Source organism: Mauremys reevesii, linkage group 19 (genome assembly GCF_016161935.1).
Source record: "Mauremys reevesii isolate NIE-2019 linkage group 19, ASM1616193v1, whole genome shotgun sequence".
In the NCBI taxonomy this organism is placed as follows: Eukaryota; Metazoa; Chordata; order Testudines; family Geoemydidae; genus Mauremys; species Mauremys reevesii.
In genome coordinates, this window is record NC_052641.1 from 24,523,860 (window position 1) to 24,550,000 (window position 26,141).

General features: G+C 41.9%; 2 protein-coding genes across 8 annotated transcripts in view; one reads left to right on the forward strand and one right to left on the reverse strand.

Moving 5' to 3' along the window:
* Positions 1–6,010, reverse strand: part of MAPKAP1 (MAPK associated protein 1) — a 164,915-nt gene extending 158,905 nt beyond the window's left edge. For 3 of the 4 annotated variants that reach the window (XM_039506739.1, XM_039506740.1, XM_039506738.1), the window contains exon 1: positions 5,864–6,010. The gene's annotated coding sequence lies outside the window, so the exon portion shown is untranslated. The remainder of the gene's footprint in view (positions 1–5,863) is intronic. The other variant, XM_039506744.1, reaches the window with a different exon arrangement.
* Positions 6,011–13,981: 7,971 nt separating this feature from the next.
* PBX3 (PBX homeobox 3) overlaps positions 13,982–26,141 on the forward strand; it is a 155,956-nt gene continuing 143,796 nt past the window's right edge. For 2 of the 4 annotated variants that reach the window (XM_039506818.1, XM_039506822.1), the window contains exons 1-2: positions 14,113–15,200; positions 16,287–16,360. In XM_039506818.1, the coding sequence (XP_039362752.1) occupies positions 15,004–15,200; positions 16,287–16,360 (271 nt within the window). In that variant the 5' untranslated portion in view covers positions 14,113–15,003. The other 2 variants (XM_039506823.1, XM_039506819.1) reach the window with 2 other exon arrangements.

Consider the following 26,141-nt stretch of genomic DNA (forward strand, 5'->3'; position numbering starts at 1 on the left):
ACAGGTTTTTTTAAATTAATTAATTTTAATTTATTTTTTAATTTTTATTTACTTTGTAAATAGTATGTTCCAATTTTGTTTTTTAAATTCCTTTTTAAAAATTGCTACTTTTATTAATGATCAACACCCTTTTGCAGAACTTGAGGAAGGGTCTGTATTCAGCATCAACAAGACAGTGAAACTGACTATACTTTGCCTATTGAATAGCACTTCCTGTAAGCTGACTATTTTCTTTATCATTCTTCAATTACAGTAATCTGAGGAGTTACTTGTAATGAAAGTAGGCACAACATCTTTAGATGGAGCTGTTATTTTTCAGGTTGACACTGTCCTTTAACAATATCTGGCGATCCTCTAGACAGATATGAAAAATACTTTGCAGACATTAAGCCTCAGTGTTCCTTACATTAATGTATTATTATATCTGTTTGCAAAAGGGAAACTAAGGCACAAAAAGATGATGGGACTAGCCTAAGAGTAAGTGAGAGGCAATAAAAATAAAAGGAGCTAGGAGTCCTGACTCCTACTCTCCAATTATAACACAAGGCTAAGCCATGATAGCCAATGATCATGATTTAAAAAAATAAAATAAATGTTTTTATTTAAATCATTATTTTTGTACAATAAAATATTTTATATACCTGTTGCTAGTTCTTTACTTTCTTCCCATTTAATAGTCTTGAACTACTAGTGAATATTTTGTATTTTTTTTTAATTTCCAAATTGTTAGCAGAATCATGCAGATTTATTCTACTAATAAGTTTCACACTTTCAGCACAGATCAGCATTGTAAGAGACAAGCCTGGGGTCCCCAATAACAACCATTCTGTGAGAACAATAAACTCAAACTCAGAATTGATAAGCATAGAGCCTGTGTTATATCTGCAGCTGCCTTCACCACCTTCCATTGCAGAGGCCTTGGGTGTTGGTAAACCCCACTCCTCCCTGTTCTCTGCTTGAGCCACATGATGGTTTAGTCTAATCCTTGTTATTGGGCTTCTAGGAGTAACTGGGTGGGGATTAGTGGCCTCTGTCATGCAGTAGGTCAAACTAAAAAAAGGGGTTCTCAAACTTAATTGCACCGTGACCCCCTTCTGACAAAAAAAACCACTACACAACCTCAGGGGGGCCTGAGCCTACCTAAACCCCACAGCCCCAGATAGGGGGGCCAAAACCAAAAGGACTTCAGCCCCGGGCAAGGGGCCTGTAACCTGAGCACCGCCACCCAGGGCTGAAGCCCTCAGACTTCAGCTTCAGCCCCAGGCAGTGGGGCTCGGGCTTCAGCCCCAGGCCCTATCAAGTCTAATGCCAGCCCTGTCGACCCCATTAAAATAGGGTCGTGACCCACTTTGAGGTCCCGAGACACAGTTTCAGAACCACTGGACTAAATGATCTGGTAGTCCATTCTGGTCTTCAACTCTATAGATATGACTACAAGCAATTAAAAACCCATGGCTAGGTTGTGCCAACTGACTCAGGCTCACAGGGCTCAGGCTAACGTGATGTTTAACTGTAGTGTAGATGGTTGGGCTCGGGCTGGGATGAGGTGAGGTGGGAAGGTATTTGTGTTACAAACACCATCACTTGTACACATATACATGAACACACTTCAGTCTTTAACATACACTTGACAAAAAAAGGAGAATCCAGAGTAGTACATTTTTCTCTTTGCCTGTATACCACTGAAAAAAATAAAATTAGATCTAAAAAAGTTTAGCTCTCCATCAAAATTATTTGAGGAATTGTCAAAGGATTCAATTTTTAGGCTATGATTTGCATTTTTCAATCTCACTATTCCTTGACAATGACCTGCAACTGGGTTCACCTGACAATGGCCCCCTCTAAAGATCTGACTGTAGGATTGTGGCTCGTATCTCTCATCTGCCTACGGTCCTTTCTAACAAAACTAAGGAGACAAACTTAATTGCCAGATAGTAGCAGGATCACATTAAGGACTGTTTCCAATTTTTCTTTGGTCGAGATACCTTATATCTGGATGTAAATTTCATCTGGAATGTTTAACTGGTTTTCAACCACAAAATAACTGCTCCCTATCAGTCATAGTTTTATGGCTAGGTCTCTGTCACCACAGTATCACATTTCAATACTAAAAAATGTGATCCTAGAGAACTGAGAGGGACATTACCTTTAAAATATGTTTTAGAGATATAGTTCATTTTGTCTACATCAACAGTAAAAGCATATTCATAAATGTAGATTCCTGTTTCAAATACTGTAAATCTAGCTATGAATAAAACAAACTACACTGCATACAAGTAAAGGTAATGAGAAGATTAAATTCTGGTAATATATTTTGCCTACGTACTGTGGATTTTCTCTCAACATTTTTCTATCACCACACTTTGTTCCAAATGCTGATTTTCTCCCCATCCCTTTAAAAAAAAAAAAAAAAGTTACCTGCCAATTTCTCTCTCTGGTCCTAATCCTGTTTGTCTGTATCATTTCTACTTCCAAAGCTAGAACTGCTGTCATCCAAAATTAGATCTTGAACAGTTGCTCAGGATTTATTTTCTTCATTTTTATATTCCACAGTATTTACTTATAAAACATTTATTCCAAAGCAAATATTTTAGAAATCAAAATTTGTACCCATTTATATTAAACAACATTAAACTGAATAAACTTTGGACAAGACAGACCATAACTATATTTGTCTCTCATCACAACAGGGGGTGGAGGTCCTTGCACCCCTTTTATGACTTGTTTGCATATTCACAAAGAAAATAATTGCCCTTTGGGCTCTATATCAAATGTAACCAGACAGATTCATAATTGTTTAACTGTAGCTATCTCTTCTTTCTCCTTTTAATTTTCAAAGCTCCCTAGCAAACTCTTTTTTCCTACTTCTTCCTCGATTTCTGAGATATTAGCCCAAGGCTTCTGAAGGGTCAGTGCACAAAGCATGTCTCTGTTTTTAAAAAATTGTGAACTAACTTTTGACAGGACTTCATCTCAAAACACATCATGGGAACAGGTTATGGACGTGCTTCATATGATTAATTCTGCAGTGAAAAAATTGGGTTTATGGACAACATTGCACCAAGCAGAAGATGTGAACAAAAACATACCAGAGACCAGCACCAGTAAAGACAGTTACTAGCAAATATTGAGACCTTTTCAGTATATTCCTTGTTTTGAGAAAGCTTGCCAGCAGAGACACTGGGGAAATATCAAAATGCAGAATACCAAAGGGCTGGACTAGCCTCACCTCTGATACATGAACTATATAGACCAGACAGACTGAAAGAATTGGTGTTAGTAAAATGTAGCACAACAAACTTACTGACATTATGAAAAGGTGATAATAGGGGTGCTTTGCATCAGCAGACATGGGGGAAGTCTGTGAAGACTTTTTGTTTTTCTCCACTGAACACAGTGTTGACTTTTTTTTTTAATTAACTTGTTTCAGTTATTTAAGGTATCAAGGGTCCTTGGGTATTTGTCTTGTTCTTACACCCCAGAATTTCTGCCTCTGGAAAGTTTGTTTTATTGAAAATAACAAACAGATCCTTCTGACAAACACCTTAGCCATGAGATATTTATTGTAAGGGCCACTCATACTCCTATACAAACAAATTCCAAGAGAACCGAACTATTGAAAGTGAAACCGAGAGAAGACAGGCCACACAGCTGAAATAAAAAGCTAGGACTGGGGTTCTCAAACTGGGGGTCCAGATCCCTCGGGAGTCACAAGGTTATTACATGGGGGCGGGGGTCGCAAACTGTCAGCCTCTACCCCAAACCCCGCTTTGCATCCAGCATTTATAATGGTGTTAAATATATAAAAGTGTTTTTAATTTATATGGGGGGGGGGTTGCACTTAGAGGCTATGTGAAAGGGGTCACCAGTACAAAAGTTTGAGAACCACTGAGCTAGGGTAATCAACAGATTGTGTGTGACTATGAGAAGTAGTGACTCAAAACTGGTTGTAATTGACACTTTGTTAGTTCAGAGCAAATCTGCGTATCGACTCTTATTGTGGACTACATCAAAACAGTACACTCTCAATCAAAAAGAAGTGTCAACACACAGATTTGCACTAAAATAATGGGAGGTTTTAATTACAACCAATTTAGTTATTTTGGTTCCAGCCTGTGTATAGACAGGACCTAAGTAAAACATGTCAGGTAAACTGAAAACAGTTTACCTGACAACAGTTTGAAAACTAAATGACAAGATGACCCATTTGGGGCATCCAGACTGTTATTCCTGGTCTAGATGACAACCAGGGATGAGTCTAACAACACTAATACCAAACCTTTGTCTCAATCACAAAATATACCACTCCCTCTCCCACACTGGAATTCCTACAGTATATGAGCACTGTAGTTGGCTAGCAACCCTTCTCATGTGTGTCAGAAAACAAGGCAATGAATCAGCAAATAAGGCAGAGTGGAATCACTTTAAAGGGTCACACTGCAAGCACCCTATACAACCAGAGTAGCATCTTGGAGACTGGGGATCCAAACCAAAGCAGCTCATGCAGCAGGAAAGTGATAATGTTAATATTAGGTGGTAATAGCAGAACACAGAGGAATGTAACTTACTGTATTATCTCTGGACATCAGGTCCATTGTACTTGCTTATGGGAACCAGAAAATCAGTATCTGAACCAAAGCCTGTCAACAGTATCTCAATTGCTATAATGTGCCTGAGACCAGACCTTTTGCCACATGCCCCACCAGATCACCACCTGTTTTCCCCTTTCAAATCGCTTCTTAGAAGCCCACTTGATCTACAATGTTTACCTCAACTATTGCTTCTTGTCCATTACCTCTACTATACATATTTGTGCAATAACAATGAAGTATTTGCAAAAAGATTGGTGTGTTTTAAGTGTATTTTACCTACCCTAAAGGGCTGCAAACAAAGTTCTCTATATAAACAATACTAATTTGTAGATGTACAGGACTGATTTAGTCACACAAGTCTCAAATATCATAAAGGTAGAATACTGGTTTCCTGTAGCCTATGAATTTAGCAAGACTTTTATTCAGAGAAATAAATGAACGATTATACAGAAGAATCTCACAAACTCACACAAGCGAAGACCCATTGTCAGTTACAGACTTGTGAATTAGCAACAGAACATGTGCACTAAAACCATGCTAATGTATCATTAGCTATACTTCTGTTCATTCATTTTCACTCCCTTTAATTTTAATGAAACGTGATACTCAAGATATTTACAAACATTTTGCATCATACTGTGAAGATAATTAAGTCAGAAACGTGGCAATGTACAATAATCTCCGCTAACAAAGCTCTGATGAGAGATAAGGAGAAACAGAAGGCTTGTACGAACTATATAGTTCTACAGCATTTATCACATTTCTTTTTCTACCTTCAACGAGGTGTCAAATGCCCTTAGCAAAGTACCAGTTTATGGACTGGTCAAAGCGGGACAGAGGAGCAGGGTGGGAGGTGGGACTCCTGGGCCCAATCCAGCTCTGGGAAGGGGCTGGTGTCTGACGCTTGGGGGTGGGCTGGGGTGGGGGGCAGGAGTGCTGGGCGCGAGGACTCTGGATTCCTAGGTTTCAAGCTTTCCAGTTGGGGTCTAGCTGTTCGCGGGGGCGGGGGCAGACGGAGACTCCTGGGGCTCCGGACTCCTGGGTTCTGCCCTCAACCCCGGGAGGGGCGCGGGGTCTCGTGGCCCGACCCAGCTCTTCCCAGGGTCGGGCAGGCGGTGAACCGCAGCCCCGGGCTCGGGCTGTGGGACGCGGCCCGCCCCAGCACGGAGCCGCGCTCATCCCCGGGACAGCCCGCCTGAGTCCAGGGAGCGGGGCCGGCCGGCCGGGCGGGCGCGCGGCGCAGCTGGGACCCGGGACCCTTCCCCACTTACAGGCCTCGCGGGCGCTGCAACTCCTGTGGGGCCGGGTCCCTCTTCCTGCCCCCGCCGGCGAGGCCGCTTCCGGGGCCGCACCGATTCCGCCGACACCAGGGAGCGGTATGGACACGCTAACCCGGAAACACAACCTCCCGCCGGAAGTGACGGATTCAGGGAAGCATGTGCAAATGCCGGCGGGCGGGGTGGGAGGTTGTGCTGTGCGCATGCGCTGATAGTGAGTGGTGTGCGCGCCGCTGCGGCCTGCGCGCGCTCCGATAGTCGCCGGGCCGGGCCGGCAGCCCTCAGCCCTCGCCTGCCGGTTGTGTGGCGCCCCGGGCAGGTGGGGTGCTGGGGAACAGCCCGTGTGGAGACTCCGCCCCTCTGCCCGCGTCGGGCGGGTTGCCACGTGTTTGGGGGCCTAGATGGGCAGCTAGCAGCGAGTGGGGCTCGCCGCCCTACCGGTGTCCATCCTGCTGGGTGACTGTCTGCACCTTTAGGTGCGGAAACACCCTGGGCAATACTTGTATCTCCTACAGGGGCTAGTGTTCCACGGACTAGAAAAGAGAGACAAGGAATCGAGAGAAAACGGGGGTGACTGTACGGAAAGTGCCCGCTGTCAATTTGCAAAAATAATAAAGTGAATGAATAATTTTGGCATAAGAAAGAACCAACAAAGACCGCCAAGAAATGTGTGTCTTTAGAATGATCTTGCATCCACCTTGGAAACAGGATGCAGATGTCATTTAGTGGGGTTTTCAATACCTCTCTCTCTCAGGAACACAGGACTTGCCACCCTGCATTGGACCTGGGGTCCATCTGGTTCAGTAGGTTGCCTCCAACAGCGACCACGATCAGATGCTTTAGGGCAAAGTGTAAGAATCTTTCTGGGGTTTTCTATAGTACCTATCATAATAACTGATCATTACTTCCCATGTAAATTACATATGCACTGTGAGATTGTGCATGCACTTTATTAATTTTCTGTTGTCCCTGTCATGATAAAAGAGGATTTATTCAGGATATATTTTGTTATTCCTTTCTGACTTTGTCACACATTAATCTGGGGTTATTGTGGCAAAACTTGTAAAAGAGGATGGTTTTGGAATCTGTCTTGAACACAGCCAGATTCTCTAGAGGAGGCCAATCCAAACTTACTCTACATCGTTAAGTCTTTGGTTTCCATGTGCTTCATTTTGTGCTTTGTGGGCTCTATTGTTTCAGAGAAGTGCAGATGTCAGACCCCTTGTCTACCCTAGAAAGGGTTTGCTGGTAGAGCAAGTGAAGACACAATTTATACAGTCAAAAGATTTATTTTGCTAGTATTGTTTGTATCAGTTCCTCAACCAAAATAAGCTATACCAGCAAAAGGACTACAGTAGAACCTCAGAGTTACGAATGGAGGTTGTTCATAACTCTGAAATGTTCCTAAACTCTGAACAAAACATGGTTGTTCTTTCAGAAGTTTACAACTGAAATTGACAATACACCTTTGAAATTTTACTACACAGAAGAAAAATGCTGTTTTTAATCATCTTAATTTAAATGAAACAAGTACCGAAAAAAGAACAGGAGTACTTGTGCACCTTACAGACTAACAAATTTATTTGAACATAAGCTTTCTTTTCCCTTTATTTTTTAGTAGTTTAACATAGTTTAAACATACATTTAACGTAGTACCGTACTATATGTTTTTCTCTGATGCTGCCTGATTGCGTACTTCTGATTCGAAATGAGATGCGTCATTGGCTGACATGACTGGTGTTTGTAACTCTGAGGTGTTCATAACTCTGAGGTTGTACTGTATTTTAATGTGTCAACACTAGGGCTTTTGCTGGCATAGCTCTGTCAGGGATGGTTTCACACTACTAATCAATATAGTTATACCTACAAAACTTTTTAACTGTAGACCAGGCCTGACTGTATAATGATTGAAGATGTATTTGCTGATCAAGTTGGTCCTGAATGTTTGATATACTTATTAGGACTAATATCTTCAACTGGCAATAAAAATGTACATGGAGCCAGTATGGGGATCAGTGCACAGGACACAATGAGCTCAGGGAGACCCATCCCAATGAGCAGTTGGGTTTTTGTGTGCTGTATGACCTAGAACCTCTGTACTTCTTCCAGTGAACCTAATTATACTGTGAATTACAGTCTATTCTCCAGGACTTTGTCCAGATCAGTTTTAAATGTCCCAAGTGACAGCTTCCATCACTTTCTTTGGGAAACTATTCCACAGGTGATAACTATTTAAGTTTTGCCTGCCAGTCTTTAACTAGAAGAAATGGGCATTGCTGGGAATAATTTGCTTTTCAGGGGGATCCATTCTGACACACTTGAAGTGCATAACAAGCTATAACACACTGCCTATTGTGCTTCACTGATTCTATGTACAGAATGTGGACATTGCACTGCTTTTTATGGGTCAGTTCACACTTTGAGTGCTAATACGTGCATTAGTTCCTGATAATAATACTTAAAATATTTTTTTTAAAAATCAAATTCCTGGTATATTTTCTCAAATGCAATGTCCAAGAATCCATAATTAACAGTGTCTTTGATAATATATACTGTATTGCAATACAGAGAATCACTATCATAAATAAAGGGAGACATGGATGAATTTATAATTAAAAATGCGCTAGAAATTACAAGCATAATTTATTTACTAATATGCACTGGAATATATTTTCTGTGTAATATTTTAAAAGTGGCAATAATAAATAATAGTAAAAATATTTTTCAACTAAAATTTTCATAAATATTAGAATTAAATATGCTATAATAATAACTGCAGCAAAATTCAAATAAAATTATTTAAATAGGAAAACCAAATTTAAAAGTATCACAAATGGTATCTAATATAATCAAACAAATGAAAAATACACTACAAGTAATAAAGGATATTCATTTTTATAAAACTCCTTTCAGATTAATTATTATAAAGAAAAGTCAGGTAGGCACAAATTTTAAATAGATTTCTGAGAAGAGATCTGGGTTCTACTCCCAGCTTTACTATAGTTTCCCTATGTGATGTGCTGTAAATACCTGTTGATTTTTTAACAACCCTGGCACACATACAGTCTCTCCATAGTTGAGGGGGCAAGCGGGTTACATTGTAAATCCACTTTTATGCCTCTTGTAACTTTGACTAATTTTCTTCCTACTTTGAAGAAAATTGGTTGGCCTTCACAATTAACCCAGCAATTTGCAGGCCAAAAGCCAGTTTATCTAGCCCAACTGTTCGAATTATAGGTCATCAAAAGATTTGGATCCCTCACCTCAGATACGGTTTGCTACTTCCTTCAAACTATCCACATTGTTGAATGTAACTGAAAAACACATTACATATGATATAGAAGAAAAGAAGTTGTCGTTAAGAAAAGATAATGAACAATTGTTGCAACAAATTGTAATTATTATAATCTGTACATGAGCAGTTGGTACATATTCTTTATTATTTGTATTACCATAGCAGCAATGATCTCTAGTCATGGACCACAACCCTTTTGTGCTTGGTGCTGTACAAACATAATAAAAGGTAGTCTCTGCCCCCAAGAGCTTACAATCAAAGCATAAGATGAGACAACAGATGGATAGAGACACATAGGGGAATACAAGGAAAGAATGAGACAATATTGGTCAATATGACTGACTCGTTTCAGAGCACCAGTGGCTTAACTACTGTCCATTTCTTTGTAGGCATTGTGGCGAAGGTGAGTTTTAGAAGGTTAATGAGGTTGCTTGGTGGATGTTTGCAGGGAGATCCTCTCAAGGGTGAGGGGCAGCACTGGCAAAGGCACAAAGGTACTTGTTTTAAAATTTACCAAGTGGACAATGGAGGCTGGTGTCAATGAGCAAGGTGGAGTTGGCATCTTGATAGTGAATGAGAAATGATGGGTAGGATGGGGATAAGCCATGAAGGACCTTGAAAATGAAGACAAGTAGCTTATGTTTGATTTGATAGAGAAGAGGGTACCAATGGAGGGATTCAAAGGGATGACATGATCAAAGTGACAATCTAGGAAAAATGATCTTTGCAGCTGCATTTTGAACGGATATGAGCAGGGCATGATTGTATTTGCCAAGGATAGAGAAAAGGCAGAGTAATGTTTTGTAGAGCACCCCTTCTATGTCAGTGGGGCCATATGGCCCCAATCGACCTATGAGCATCTGTGAGGTCCAGGTCTATGGCACAAAGCCCATTTCCAGGCATTAGTGGGATTTTCAGGCTAGTGGGGTCAATTTTCAAAGCTAGTCCCAACAAGGAAACAATAAAACTGGCCAGATCTCTTGGTACAGCCAAGGGTTGGGCCAAACAGGGAGAGACTGGGAAGCCAGAAAAGGAGGGATGGGAGGGCCAAGGGCACCTGCGACAACCACAGGGTCTGCAACTAACCCTGATTCATCACTAGTGAGGGAAAGGGGGAGCCAGCCACCCTATGGGTTCTGAGCCCCAAGGTCAGAGGGGGGAGGAGGAGCAGGGCATCCCACCGGCCAGAGCCCCAAGGATGGGGGGGGGGTTAGATGGAGCCAGGCATCATGAGCTCCAATAATGGGGGGCAAGGGGGAGCCGGGCACCCCACTGGCCTGAGCCCCAAGGACAGGGGGTGAGGGGGAGCCAGGCACCCCACAGGCCTGAGTGGGATCTGGGCACGCCTCTGGCCCAAGCCCCAATGCCTGGGGGGGGTGAGGGGGAGCCGGGCACCCCACTGGCCCGAGCCCCAATGCCTGGGGGCGGTGAGGGGGGAGCCAGGCACCCCACTGGCCTGAGCCCCACTGCCTGGGGGGTGAGGAGGGAGCCAGGCACCCCACTGGCCAAATCCCAATGCCCGGGGGTGAGGGGGGAGCCGGGCACCCCACTGGCCTGAGCCCCAATGCCTGGGGGCTGAGGGGGAGCCGGGCACCCCACTGGCCCAAGCCCCAATGCCTGGGGGGCCTGAGGGGGAGCCGGGCACCCCACTGGCCCAAGCCCCAATGCCTGGGGGCTGAGGGGGGAGCCGGGCACCCCACTGGCCCAAGCCCCAATGCCTGGGGGCTGAGGGGGAGCCGGGCACCCCACTGGCCCGAGCCCCAATGCCTGGGGGCTGAGGGGGGAGCCGGGCACCCCACTGGCCCAAGCCCCAATGCCTGGGGGCTGAGGGGGGAGCCGGGCACCCCACTGGCCCAAGCCCCAATGCCTGGGGGCTGAGGGGGAGCCGGGCACCCCACTGGCCCGAGCCCCAATGCCTGGAGGGTGAGGGGGGAACCGGGCACCCCACTGGCCCGAGCCCCAGTGCCTGGGGGTGAGGGGGAGCAGGCGACTCCCTCATGGCAAGGCCAGCAGCAGCTGCGGCTGGGATAGAGAGCAGCGAGACCCCCAGCCCAGCTAAACTGTTGCCATAGTAACAGAGAGGGCGGGACAGCAGGGCCCTTCGCCCCCTGCCACATGACTGTTCGAACACTCCAATCCCAAATTTCGCAGGGAAGGGGGATGGCTCGAGCGCACGGCGGAATGAGCCCCGCCCCGCGCGTTCTGATTGGCAGTGTGCTGTCTCAGTCCCGCTCTGATTGGGCGGCGAATTCACAGCTTGTTGGGAAGACTCCACCCTCGAGTGCTAGGAGCGGATCGGGCCCCGCTGGCCGCGGCGGCGCAGCACAGTGACCCCCGGGAGAAGCTTTAGTTGGACCTGCCCAGCGGGAGACCAGATGCCGCGATGGAGGCCACGCCCCACAGGGCGGAGCCTTCAGCCTGATAAGGGGCGTGGCGTTTGGAAAGGGGCGTGGCGAGGATTGGGTGGGATTTACCTGCAGGAGGGCGGGACCTGGAGGGGGAGATGACACTATGGGGAGTACCTGTTGGGGGGATGATCAGTGTGGGGGAGGCTGAGTGAGGTGACAGGACACTGGGAGGAGGAGGGAGGGATGGTCAGTGTGGGGGGGACTGGGGAGTGACATGTCACCAGGAGGGCGAGGGAGGGTCAGTGTGGGGATAGGGGTGACAGGACACTGGGAGGGCGGGGATGGAGGGTCAGTGTGGGGGGGCTGGGGAGGTGACAGGACACAGGGAGGGGTCAGAGGGATGGTCAGTGGGGGGGAGGTGACAGGACATGGGAGAGGGCAGGTCAATGTGGGGCAGGGCCGGGGGAGGTGACAGGATGCTGAGAGGGGGAGGGAAAGATGGTCAGTGTGGGGAGGACTGGGGGTGATATGACACCGGGAGGGCGAGGAAGGGTCAGTGTGGGGCTTTGGGGTGACAGGACACTGGGGGTCAGTGTGGGGTTGGGAGGTGACAGGACACTGAGGGGGTCAGTGTGGGGATGACAGGATGCTGGAAGGGGGTCAGTGTGGGGGTTGGGGTGACAGACACTGGGGGTCAGTGTGGGGCATGACAGGACACTGGGAGGGGGTCAGTGTGGGGTGGGGTGACAGACGCTGGGAGGGGGTCAGTGTGGGTGGGACTGGGGGGTGACATGAGCAGGAGGGCGAGGGAGGGTCAGTGTGGGGCATTGGGGTGACAGGACACTGGGGGGTCAGTGTGGGGAGTTGGGGTGACAGGACATTGGGAGGGGGGCCAGTGTGGAGGGAGTGGGGATGACAGGACACAGGAAGGGGGTCAGTGTGGGGTGGGGTGACAGACGCTGGGAGGGGGCCAGTGTGGGGGTGACAGGACGCTGGGAGGGGGTCAGTGTATATGGGGTGACACTGGGGAGCCAGTGTGGGGATGACAGGACGCTGGGAGGGAGGTCAGTGTGGGGGTGACAGACACTGGGGAGTCAGTGTGGGGTTGGGGTGACAGACACTGGGGGCTCAGTGTGGGGCATGACAGGACACTGGGAGGCGGGTCAGTGTGGGGTGGGATGACAGGACACTGGGAGGGGGTCAGTGTGGGGGTGGGGTGACAGCATGCTGGGAGGGGGTCAGTGTGGGAGGTTGGGGTGACAGACACTGGGAGGGGTCAGTGTGGGGAGTGGGGATGACAGGACACTGGGAGGGGGTCAGTGTGGGGTTGGGGTGACAGACACTGGGGGTCAGTGTGGGGATGACAGGACGCTGGGAGGAGGTCAGTGTGGGGGTGACAGACACTGGGAGTCAATGTGGGGTTACAGGACATGCTGGGAGGGGGTCAGTGTTGAGGTTAGGGATGACAGGACGCTGGGAGGAGGTTCAGTGTGGGGTTGGGGATGATAGGACATGGAAGGGGTTCAGTTTGGGGGAGGTGGGGTGACAGACACTGAGGGGGTCAGTGTGGGGGATGACAGGACGCTGGGAGGGGGGTCAGTGTGGGGGGATGACAGACACTGGGGGAGTCAGTTTGGGGGGTTACAGGACATTGGGAGGGGGGTCAGTGTTGGGGGTTAGGGATGACAGGACGCTGGGAGGAGGTTCAGTGTGGGGTTGGTGGTGATAGGACATGGAGGGGTTCAGTTTGGGAGGTTGGGGTGACAGACACTGAGGGGTCAGTGTGGGGATGACAGGACGCTGGGAGGGGGTCAGTGTGGGGATGACAGACACTGGGGAGTCAGTGTGGGGGTTACAGGACATTGGAAGGGGGCAGTTGGGGGTTGGGGATGACAGGACGCTGGGAGGAGGTCAGTGGGGTTGGTGGTGACAGACACTTGGGGAGTCAGTGTGGGGTTAGTGACAGGACGCTGGAAGGGGGTCAGTGTTGGGGGTTGGGGATGACAGGACGCTGGGAGGGGGTCAGTGGGGGTGACAGACACTGGGGAGTCAGTGTGGGGGTTACAGGACGCTAGAAGGGGGTCAGTGTTGGGGGTTGGGGATGACAGGACGCTGGGAGGGGGGTCAGTGTGGGGGGGTGACAGACACTGGGGGAGTCAGTGTGGGGGGGGTTACAGGACGCTGGGAGGCGGGTCAGTGTGGGGGGTTGGGGTGACAGACACTGAGGGGGGTCAGTGTGGGGGTGACAGGACTCTGGAAGGGGGGGTCAGTGTGGGGGCTGGGTGACAGACACTGGGAAGGGGGTTGGGGGGGTCAGTGAAGCAGAGACGGGGTGGAGGGAGGGAGGAGTTAGTGGGGAGGGGAGCAGAGGGGCGTGGTCTCCGCCAGGAGTCTCGGGGCGGGAGGGGGCGTGGCTCCGGCTGGTGCCCCGCTCTCTCTCAGGAGCAGCAGGGGGAGCGCCTCAGCCTAGCTCCCCCGGTCTCTCTCTCTCAGAAGGGGAGGGCAGGGGGCGTGGCTCCGCCTGGCTCCCACGTCCCCTCGCTCGCGCGCTCTCTCTGCCTCTCTCCTCCTTCACAGGGTGACACGTCTGCAGGGTGAGTGAGTGGCATTGGCAGACTGTCAATCCCTCACCAAAGCGGCCATCAAACAACATAAAACACACACAGTCACTGGGCTGCTGGGCTCATAAATTCCAGCTGGCTGATATTTTTGCACATTGCTTTGCAGAGAGTGTGTAATTAATTTTTTTACAGTTCTTTCCCCTTTATTTCCGCTCTTTTCTTTGCACAAGTTCAAACTTTTGATAGCTGCAATTTTGCCCCCATTGTACAGACTTGGGATCATTTGTTATTTTTTGGGGGGGAGGGCAATTAATTTTTTTCATCTGTGTTTGTGTTTTCTTGGGCTTTTTTAATGTTGCAATTTGGGGATGGGGGTGTTTGCCTGGTTTGTTGTGGTTTTTGCTGTTTGCCACCCTCCTAACTTTTTAAGGATTTGAAAGCAAGTTTTTTGTGTTTTTTTTATTTGTCTTTTTTTGCGAAGAAGATTTTTTTTTGGACAAGTGGAGGAAAGACATAAAAAGCAACAATAAAAATAAAAAAAGAAGAACAGAGAAAGGAAAAAAAGCGTTGGAGGAAGATTGTACGAGGGAGAGAAAACTGCAAAGAAACCTCATCAACTCATTTATTCAAGCCACAAATATAATTATGATGAAAGAAGATTGTAACTAAAGAAGGGAGTTATTTACTGCATTGGAAAGAAGAGAGTGGAATAAACAACTGAGATCCGGTGAAATATTAAATACTGATTTAAAAAAAAATTGCGAGAGCAAAATAACAACAAACAGGAACTGAAATTGACTACAAGAGCCAGAGATTTATTTGCATTTTCTTTTCTAAGCACAAACCTCCTTCCTCTGATTGTGAGGCTGTTTTTGCCGTTTCTCCTGCTGCTATCTCTGAAAGTGCATTGATTGGGCTGCGGTAGGAGGTATGGATGATCAGTCCAGGATGTTGCAGACTCTGGCCGGTGTGAACCTGGCTGGCCACTCGGTGCAGGGGGGGATGGCTCTGCCTCCTCCCCATGGACATGAAGGGGCAGACGGCGACGGCAGAAAGCAGGACATCGGAGACATCCTCCATCAGATCATGACCATCACTGACCAAAGCCTGGATGAGGCACAAGCAAAGTTGGTTTCGTCTAATTAAACCTTGTCTTTTGTGTGTGTGTGGTTTTTGTTTCTCTCCCTCCTGCTCCTCTGCAGAGACCAGGCGTCTCACGATTAGAGCAACTTAATACCGTAGGAGAAATTTCAAGCAGCAAAGGCAAAATCAAAGTTGCTATTAATTATTTGTAAAATATAAATATGTGATGCTTGTACCATTGTTTTCTGTTCCATTTTATTTACACCGATGCGTGGAAGGCAGTTGCTCAGATATTCCCATTCCCATTTCCTTGTCTTTAGACACTATCTGGTTGACACTCATTTAAAAATCACCATCCCGCAATATTTGTTCTTCGTGAGACTTTGATTTCTTGTTAAGAAGTATAACTTTTTTTCTTTCCTTCTCCCCTGCCCCTGAAGTGGTGGCAGATGAATTACGAAGCTGACAAGATATTGCTTCAGGGAGAAAACCCTCAATGTTTGAAATCACAGTAAATACAAAACAAAGAATATAAACTCTGGAAGTTCTTCCCTTTAACAAATCAGTTCTAATGTAGAAGAATGGAAAGTACTCGAGACAGGCTTTGATTTATTCACTTAGTATACCAGGGAATTTACATAAAGCTAATTTGACTTAAAAATAAACAGATGAAAAGAAACCTGTAAAGCATGGCTTTAAAACCAAACTTCTGTGAGTGTCACAAGTCTGCAAGTGGCAGGCAGGCTGGGGCTACCTGAATCTTTTACTTGTCACCAAGTCCCTGCTTTGGTGATAAATGAGAGAAGGCATTTGAAACTTCCTTTTATTTGCTCCTCTTGTCCCTGAATTTAAATATCCTCACATTTCTTCTTAATGTTTGCTACTTTGCACACAATATGATTATGTTGCCTGGTAGCCTACAGGGCAAATATATACCTCCCCCACTCGCAGCCAAAAGCTGTAGCCAAAGATTCCTTGTCACTTGTAATTAACTTTGCTTCCTATTACTTTGCATGGAATATATTAACAGTAAAATGCAGAGACACAATTAAATCATTTTATTGTGGAAAGGCGCCATATTATCAAATAGCTTTTGTTAATACATTTGTTTTTTCCTATCTGTTTTTCAGAAAGCATGCACTGAACTGCCACAGAATGAAGCCTGCTCTGTTCAGTGTCCTGTGTGAAATCAAAGAGAAAACAGGTAAGAGACCAGGAGTAACGTGGCTTTATATCGAACTCCAAATAGGTAAACATTGCAATACTTCTCGAAGCTTAGATTCTGCGAGCCTGGGAGCTGCTTTAGGCACCGCAGCCATCTTTGATCATTGCCTCCTTTCCTGCTTCTGATCTTGGGAGGAGACGGGAGGGGGAGAATGTAATAAATCTGGAGCAAATTTTACAATTCATAATCCCGATGTAAAATGAAATGTAGATGAAAATGATCGTGTGTCACCGTCCACAGAGTAAATTCCCCCTCTGGCTGCAATCAGGGAAGTAACACCGAGCAACCAGGCTCTCTCCCCTCTCTGTCTTGTTTGTATGTCAATTTCTTAAAGGAGCAATGTGAGATTGGAGAAGCCAATTGCAATGCAGAGTAGAGAGCAAGGGAAAAACATAGCCGGCAACTTTCTGTTTGACTCGGGCCACCTTATTGTTTCTCTGTGTAATTAACAGAATATGTGTTATTGGACACATTCAGTTGACAGATTCAAACGAGTACATTATGTAGGAAATTAACTGTAGTCCTAAGAAATGCTTAAGGGTGTGTGTGTGTATCTGTGTATAAATGTGTCCACACATGTTCACATACATACAGATGTACGTTGTTGTATATCATCCATTTATTTTTATGTACATTTACATTGTGAGGGTTATATATGTCCATGAGTATTTCTGTCTGTAGATATTGCTATTCATATCCACATATCTGTAGACAAAAAATTACAGCAAAAAACACCCCTTAAGTTTTCTAGAAGCTGTATTTCAATAATATGGACTAAAAAAGGGTAGAAGCAAGTTAGTAGCATATACTTTTATATATTTACAGTTAAGTTATATATCTTACATTTTTATACCAGTTACCTGAAATGCTCTTTTCAAAATCTTAATTGTAATACCAATTTTAACAGTGTATTATTTAGAATTCTAGTTCTTGAGCTTGTTCTACACATTCAGGTTAAAAGTGCATTAGGGGTTTAACCTAGATATGTAATATTTTTCTTATAACAATAACACTTACCATTTATATAGCACTCTTCATCTTTCAAGTGCTGTACAAACATTAATCATATATATATGTGCTATACAAAATATTTCTTCATATAATACAGAACACGTTAAAGGGATCAGTAAACTTTGTAAGCGTTAATATGTCTAAATATACCATTCTGTCTGGATGCATCACATTTTAAGAAATAACAGAACAAAAATGCTGTTGATGCTGAGGATACAAGAGCATTAACAACTAGACTGTACAAAGTGAAGTTAAGAGTGTAAAAGTGTTACAATGCTTTCTGCCAATATTTGTTTGTAGGGAGCACAGCAAAGTCTTAAATTTTTTTTGCTGCAGTAATATTTTAAAACCAGAATTTTTCTTCCCAAAAGTGTTGACAAACTAATTTTGTTAAGATATATTGTTAAGACACATTGAAACTTTATAGCAGCTTGTGTGTGGAGAAAAATTAGTCACTTTTTAGAGGGAAGGATTTTGAAAAGTATTGTATGTAATATTATGAGAAGCAAGAGCATTATTAAGGTCTGACTAACTTGAAAAAAAACCCATCTGTATGCTACCTGTTTAGTTACTCTTGAAAATTATAGTTCTCAATTGCAGTCTGAAGACAAAAAATACATATGACTACAGAATAAGACATCAAATATTAAATCACAGTGAATCTTAACTAAGAAACCTAAAAGTGCATAGTTCTCAGTAAATTATGCTGCTTAATGTCCAAAGGTTTCCTTGCTATCAGGACTCCACTTCAGTTTCTGCTGACAGCTAAGCACTGGGGTATTGACTGTGTTGTGAATATTAAGATTGATTCTGCTTTATATTGCATTATATTGCTCTGGATAAGGGGAATGATTTCCCCCCATCCCTATGCCACACACATACACCCTTTGTGCCTTGATCACAGTTAACCTCTTCTTCTCCCCCCCTTCCCCCGATTTGGTTTATATTTGTTTTCTTGTCTTTTTCTAAACTTTTTGCCCAGCCAGCTCCAGAGCTAACCAAGCAATCTGCCTTTGATGTTTAGACATTTTGCAGCAGGCAGATTTCAATTAAGAAGGCGTAGGTCCTGCGATCACTTATTTGCACAGGGCTTAGCCTCACTGCTTTGAAAGGAAAGTATAGTCAACCACATGTCAGAGGTGAGTTGAGAATTAAAAACAAGTCTTTTCAGAGACAGGGATTACTGGCAGTGGGTGCTTGGTAAGGCCATTGCTGTTTCAGAAGCGAGAAGGAAACTGACAAGGGAAGAGATTTTGTGATTTCAGATGTTTCTGGGGATTTCAGTTATAATTTGTAAATTGAGATCTTGCTTTTGTGTCTTGACTTGTGGAGCCAAGTTTGCAAGTTATCTCTTTTGTAAAATAGCTAAGAGCCAACAAAGAGTGAAGGCGTCCGTCTGGCCAAAGGCGAGATCCTGCCAGCCCCAGCAACTGGGAAGGGATAGGATTATGCACTGAGTGATTGATGGAGGTAAATCCACCCCCCTCCAAACTGTTCCCATAGGGGGATATTCACTCATGATCTCCCAGTTGAGATTAAATGATTGTATAGACATTAGTAAGTGTTACCAAAGCAAAGAAAATGTGAAAGTAATTTCTAGTATCTTTTCTCTGATCTGTTTCAATGAGAAAAAAGTGCAAATACTCATCTATTGCCAAACAATTCTGAATTTGTAGGGTAAACAGTTTGGGATGCAATTTAAGTAGGGGTTCTTCCCCATTGGTCTTCACTGCCTTTTGCTCAAAATAATTTAATCAAGATGCAGTTGGATTGTGCCTCAATACTTAATTATTTATAATCTGAGGAAAAGTTTTCCTTGGTGTTCATAATGGAAATTACTATCATGGTTTATCTCTACCTAGTTTAAGGAGACAGAAAGAATATAGCCTCTGCATGAAGTGTAATTTCAGTCAATTCTTTTCAGAAATAAGGAAGTAATGCAACTGTGCAGACATTTTTATATTTAATTGCATTAATTTTTAATACTTTGCTGGTGGATTATTATTGTTCAGCATAGCTAGTGAGGAATTTGCTAGATTGGTAGAAAGAGAATGTTTAGGGGAACCCTCAATTTCAGGTGAATTAACCATATCAGATGCTTGTGGATCTCAAAATACAGTTCCTCAGGGGTTAGTAGATGCATTATGTTTATTAAAGATTTTTCACTCTGCCTTATTTAGAAGTAGGTAGCTGAAGAGTTTTTCTGTGAGATATTTTATCATGTTAAAAGTAATTAATTACAAAATCTAATCTGACATTTATTTTTACATTTTAAAAAATACTGTGTTTTGTATAAATCAACTTTAAAACAAACAAACAAATAAACATATATTGGTATGTGTGTTCCTATAGGTAGCTGCCGGGTAGCAGGTTTTCATAAAGATGACTAACTGCCACTTATTTATTTAATTAATACAAAGAAGATTGAGCCCCAAAGTTTTACTAAAGGCCCCTCTAGTAAAACAGGAAGATAAGAAAAATGGGTCTGTCTAGTGGCCGCGTTATGTTACATTATTATCTGTATACGTTCTAATAGATGTCACTCCAGAATCTTAAGTTGTATGCTTAATGTGGAGTCACATCTGTTGCATACTTTTGTATCAATCTTTCTGTCCTCCTATCAATATCATAGTCTGATGTATGTATGTCATTTTGTCTGTACATTGTTTACTGTTAAGAAAAGCTTAGATTCATAATCTGATTATCCTTACACTTTAGTACATTTCTATACCTGAAGCACTATATTTACGTATGCAAATATAACTGAAAATATATTAATTCTGATGTTCTTAAAAATGGTTAGGGAATTGCAGTTATTTCCCAGTGGAATTCCATATTATTGAGCTGTACTGATAGATGATCTGTACCATCATAGTCTCTAGCCTTTTTATGTTGTTTTTAAAAATTATGTTAAAAAAATCCAAACAATGACAGCTGCCAACCAAACCCTAATTTACTGTCACCACAAACCCTAAATAGCATTCATTTACTAGTAATGCCTAATGGCATACATGATGGTTTGCCAGATTTGTGGCCTTTCTGAGGCTTATAAGCAGGACTGACTTGGGAAGATCATAAAACTTAATGAACTTCTCGACTGCAGGAGGTGTCCGCAGGGGAAGAGAAAGGCCTGCTTGGCTGGTTGGACTGGTTGAACTATTTTTTATGTCTAAAGAGAGAGGGGAAAAATGATGATTAAAAATGTTCTGCCTTCATGCAGAGTTTTGTTTTGAAGGATGAAAAGATTTTTAGATATGGTAAACAGATGAATAGCGAAGTTAACAATGAGATTAATTTCTTGCTATTCGCCATGTAAGCTGAAACCTTTATTTTTATTGCTACAAGTGTAACTAGCCATCCATCGCCATTCTGATGATTAAAGGGCTATCTCATGCCCTCACTCCACAGCAAAACTCTTACATGGCCCAATTCTTTGGAGGTTTTCAGGAACACCTCTAAAGATTTCACAGTATATCAACCAAAGTGGCCATTATATAATCAGCATTGGAAAGGTCTCATATTTTCCCTCTCTTGCAGTAAGAATTTGAAAATATCAACCCCTCCCTCTATTTGGATCTTTTTAACTGAACTGCAAGATTGTTTTCTTAAATTAAATTCATTTTAACTTTTCAGTATTTGAAAACTATCATATAATGCCAATAATTTGCAATAAAATAAAACAATCCCTAATTAAATGTTAAAAGATAAATGTGGAACGGTATAAAAACGTTGTTATAATTTATCTGTTTGCAATTTCATATTTTAAAAATAGCTATGTTATTCAGTTGAGATATTTAAAAAGAATAGGAATATGCAGTCCTCATATGCCCTTATCAAGCTCTTTAGTATAATTTTTAATTTACTTTGAGTAGGTTAGAAAATGAACGATGTGGATTAAAAATCTACATCTTTATTTTCGTGTGGGATTTTTTTCTTTTAATATTTAAATTTTTAGGAATAATCAACTAAAATATCACAAAATTCTTAAATAGTATATTTTTAAAAGTATTTATTATTAAACATATATTCCAAATAATTACATCCAATAGTATGTTACGCTATTTACACCACCTTAATGCTAATGGTATCACTTTGCCTCATAAATGTTCTACTAGTAAAAATTAAATTGAATTAAGTATCTGATTGCCATTTTGTCATCCGTTCCAAACCTACATAGAGACAAAATGCCATTTCCATGGTGGTTCTTTATCCAGTGTGAGATTTATTTATTTATTTATCTATCTAATTTATTTATTTTGGCCAAGAAAAAGAACGGCTTTTGTGATTTCCACCCCTCCTTCCCCAACAAAACATCTGACATTTTGTCTTAGAGGACTTGTTACTGCATACTACCTTTACGCCAAGCCATTTAGGAGCTCCTTCATATATTTAAATAAGACACAAGCTTTCACTTGATTACAAGGATCTGTTTCCAGACCATCTCCCCTCCTCCCCCCCAAGATAAAATTAGACCTATTTTTCAATACTAACTCAGTATGAGCAGATAATTCTTTTATTTTCTGCCTCATTTTTAGAGGGTTCAATTTGGTTCTTGAATATTAAACAAGCTTGCACATTTGTAAATATTTTAAAATGATTATGAGCTACTACCAGGTTTATTTTATGACCATAGTAATTTAAATAATTTATTTTTGATTTGGTATAAATAAATATAATAGTAGGTAGTGATCCGAGCCATCCAAGGCCATCCCGTATTTTACAAATTTAATAGATTTGTCAACCAGGTTTGTACAGCTTTCAGTGAAAGATACACACTTCCATGATTTGGATATTATGCTAGCCTGATTCAATTTAAATATTAATTTGTGTGAAACGTTAATGTATATTGCAGTCTACCTTAGACAAGTATATGCAGAATGAAAATATGAAATTGCTTCAAATGTAATAAAAGGTTTAAATACACAAGCAATATATATTATTAATATATAATGCAATAAAGTAAGATTGTTTGGCTTATATTTATTCTGATTTTTTTAAACTGTTTTACAGTTTTGTGAGTGTCACGTGATTATTTTTAAGTAAAATAAGAATGAATAATAAGTTTGTATACTAACTTGTCAAAATAAATAGGGACTTGAGTTTTTCTTTTCTTGTATAATTGATGGAATTAGATGTAGTTGTTTGTATTCTGTGAATTGACACCATGAGAAGAATGCTTTGTTTGTTTTCTCAGCAGTCATGTTTAATGCTATTCGCTTATCAAGGTGATCAGCATGGTTCAGATAACACATGCCTGACACAGCCTGCCTTTTTTCACCATCATGTTGACCTTTTGTCACATTTGCTTTTCTCTGGTAGGCAATTCATGTCTTTAAGTATGAATGGAGTAAATAATTCACATCAATATTTAATATAAATTATTAAAGTTTGTGTCAGCTCCTATAGTTCCTGCTTTTATAAAGTTAGAGTAGTACATCACCCAGACTGATGAATTACGCTTTTCAGCTGGACATTAGAGCTATTCCACTGTGTTATCTTTACAACTTAAGTAAACAAGGGAGTTACATATGAAGGGAAATGAAGCTGCCTGTTTGAATACTATTTATATTTTTCAATAGGGGCTATGCATATTCTTTAGAAAGGGGGAAAATGCTAGCTAAATAGCTGTAGTATTTTCATTTGTGACTTCCAAAACTTTATTGTTTATAAGCTGTAAATAGAAACATAGCAAACACCACTGAACTTGACATTTTCTTCCTCATCTTGTCATTAGCCTTACATGAGCGCGTAAGCTCTAGCCAAAGGTTTAGATTATGCTTGTTTGTTTTTTTATTTTGTTTGTTTTGGAGTTGTTTTCTGGATTTTTTTTTCTTTGTACCCAGTTTTTACAGACTCTTCTGGAGATGAGTGATAAATTAGTTCAGAGATTATGAAGTTTCTGATCTCTTCAGTCTTTGGTTATAAATTATAACAGATTTTACAAACTAAATAATCTGTTATTGAAAGTAGAGTGATTTTTTTAAAAGAAAAAATAATTATTTGATGCAGCAGCTATTGCAGTGCATATTTGTTGCTAAAGAGAGTTGAAACAAAGAACATTTTTCACAGAAGCATATAAACAAAATCATTATGAATTTATTTTTCTTATTTCATCTTAGTGTTTGTTATTTAAATTCTGTTGTTAAAGAGAAATCCTATTTCAAGTTACCCAGTCATGTGAAATTGTTGTACCAATATCAGAATCACTGAATAACATGGGTCCTATAATACTACAAATCAATCATTTTGGGAGTTTCTCTATCATTTGTTTACAGGTCAAAACCTCTTGTTATATTTATGTTATGCATCAATTTTAAAGCTAATCTCTTAGTCTGAATTGTCCAGCAGGTGGCTTTTCAAGTATGATTTTATTTTTATTTATTTATTGTAGGTACAAAAATGGATTAAATAATATTACTCTGAATTAAAAAAACTGAAAAGAGTAACAATTTTGCAGTATATGTTTACATATATAACTGAGCAAATGAAGGTATCTAGAGATCTTCCACTACACTATCTAAATTAAGATTCTAAACAGGCATTACAGATGCTGGTAACTTTGGCAATTATCATTTTGTTTGGTGAACAGTAGTAAAACAGTGTGCGGTAAAAGTGTTTAGAGAGAGAGGATAAATAAATTGAACAGTTTTGCAATGCAAAGTGGTTTGTGGTGTTTTTGAGGATTTCTTGGCTCTTGCTTAACTGCTATTGTGAAGCCTGAAGCAGATTTTCCCATTGCTAATGCCCTAGAAGTATTAATTCACTTTGATATGCTAATTAGAGGGCATTATGCAAGAAATGAGATTAAGTGGCAGCATGAAGCCATTTGCCTGTCAGTAAATTGAGAGCTTTAGCATCAGGAGGAGCTTTGTTTTTTCTGAGTTTCTCTTGGTTTTGCATATAAATAAAATTGATTGAAAGGTCTAGAGAAGCTTCTAGAACATTGGTGATTCTTTTTCTCTTTCTATGATTATTTAAACTTCATGTTAAAGGCTTTCTTTGAATATTAATTGATCTAATGGGAGATACTGAGCATGAAGAATTTCATTGTATTCTCAGTTACTGTACCTTCACAAAAGAAAAGTATTAGAATTCTTTGTGTCGTCTGATTTTTTGTGGCATTATTTCAGATATACCTTACAACTTTGTATTGTAAACTCTGGTCAGTGCTAACTGTTACTGGGCTGATGTTCTTGCCAGTTTTAGCACAACAAAGGCCTGATTTCAGAGGTGCTGGACAGCTGAAGTCGGTGGTAAATGTGGATACCTGGGGAATCAGGCCTTGAGCTTTTATCTTCCCAACTCAGTTGTAGGGTGCTCCATTATGTCTTATGTAAATTGCAGATACACTTGGGATCATGTGGGGAGGAAAACTATATTTGAAGTAACATTAAGGTGTTGACTTAAATCCATAAAAGCAAGGAAAATTCTGAGTTAATGCTTAAACTCTGCCCTTAACTCAACCCATTGAACCTATTTATTAGAGTATATATGAGTCATAAGATAACTATGCTGAGACCCCTGTAGTATTATGGCACTGTGGGATGAGTCAAAGATAGTCTCTGATTTAGCTCAAAATTTCCTGGCTCTTGTAGCTTTAATTCAAATGCTGGTGTCTCTTAGATATAGTCGTGTTGTTCAGTTTCTCCTTTCTTATGGAAATATACAAAAATATCACAGAAGTAATGCAGGACAATGAAAATTTTTTAGTATCTCTGGCCCTCTCCCTGATTGCTTGTAGGATACGAGGGTTTGTACCTCTCCACTGTACACATCTCCTTCATAGATCATTAACTTAAAGCCAATCAGGGAGTAGTTTTAGAATGGTCATGCTTGTGATGAGCCCCAATAATTAAAAAAGAAACCCCAGTGCCTCTCAATGTGGGGCTCCACGGTTCTGGCAGCTGATTTCTAACACTGTTGGGGAATTTTTAACATCATAACATAAGACATAATAAACCATAGTGACTTCTTCAGAGCCATATAGATTATCAAGTCATTGCAACTGGCATGCAAACCGTGGTGTCTGTGCTCATGTGTAACTTCCAGTAATATAAATAGTAGCTACACGCATGCCCATAGAGGGGAGAATAAAGACCTCTTGCTATTGATTAAGAATCCTTACTACATTTTTTGCGAAATGTGGTTACCATATTGGCCCATTAACTGCTTTTGTAAATGAAATAATTGGTTATTTTTAATCCCCACCACCATCTGAACTAGTTGAACAAATAAATCTTCATTTGGAATTCACAACCTGAAAACGTTCTTTAACAAAATGAAACCATTTTGGAGTTAGACGGGAAACAGAATAGCTTCTGAAACCACAAAACCAAATTTTCTCATAAGAAGTAACCTAATGTGCCAAGAATGAGCAAACATTCACTTTCACGTTACAACCTCTTGAATAAAAATGCTAAATAATGAACACATTAACAGGCCTATCTTAACTATATCCTTAATAACACAGACAATGGGGCACTGAAAGACAGTGTAATCTAGTATATAGAGTATTCAGGACTGGGAGCTTAAAAGTTTTGGATTTTAATCTTTTGAAGCCCAGTCTTGTTCCCATTGAAGTTAGAGGCAAAACTGAAGTTAATGGAAGTTTTGCCACTGTCTTCAGTGAGGCCAGTGAGACACCATTTGTGTCTCAGCTGACCTCTTTATAAAATGGGCATATTATTTTCCTACTGAGGATTATTGTGAGGATTAATCAACAAATGTTTGTACTGTATGTTGAAGTTGT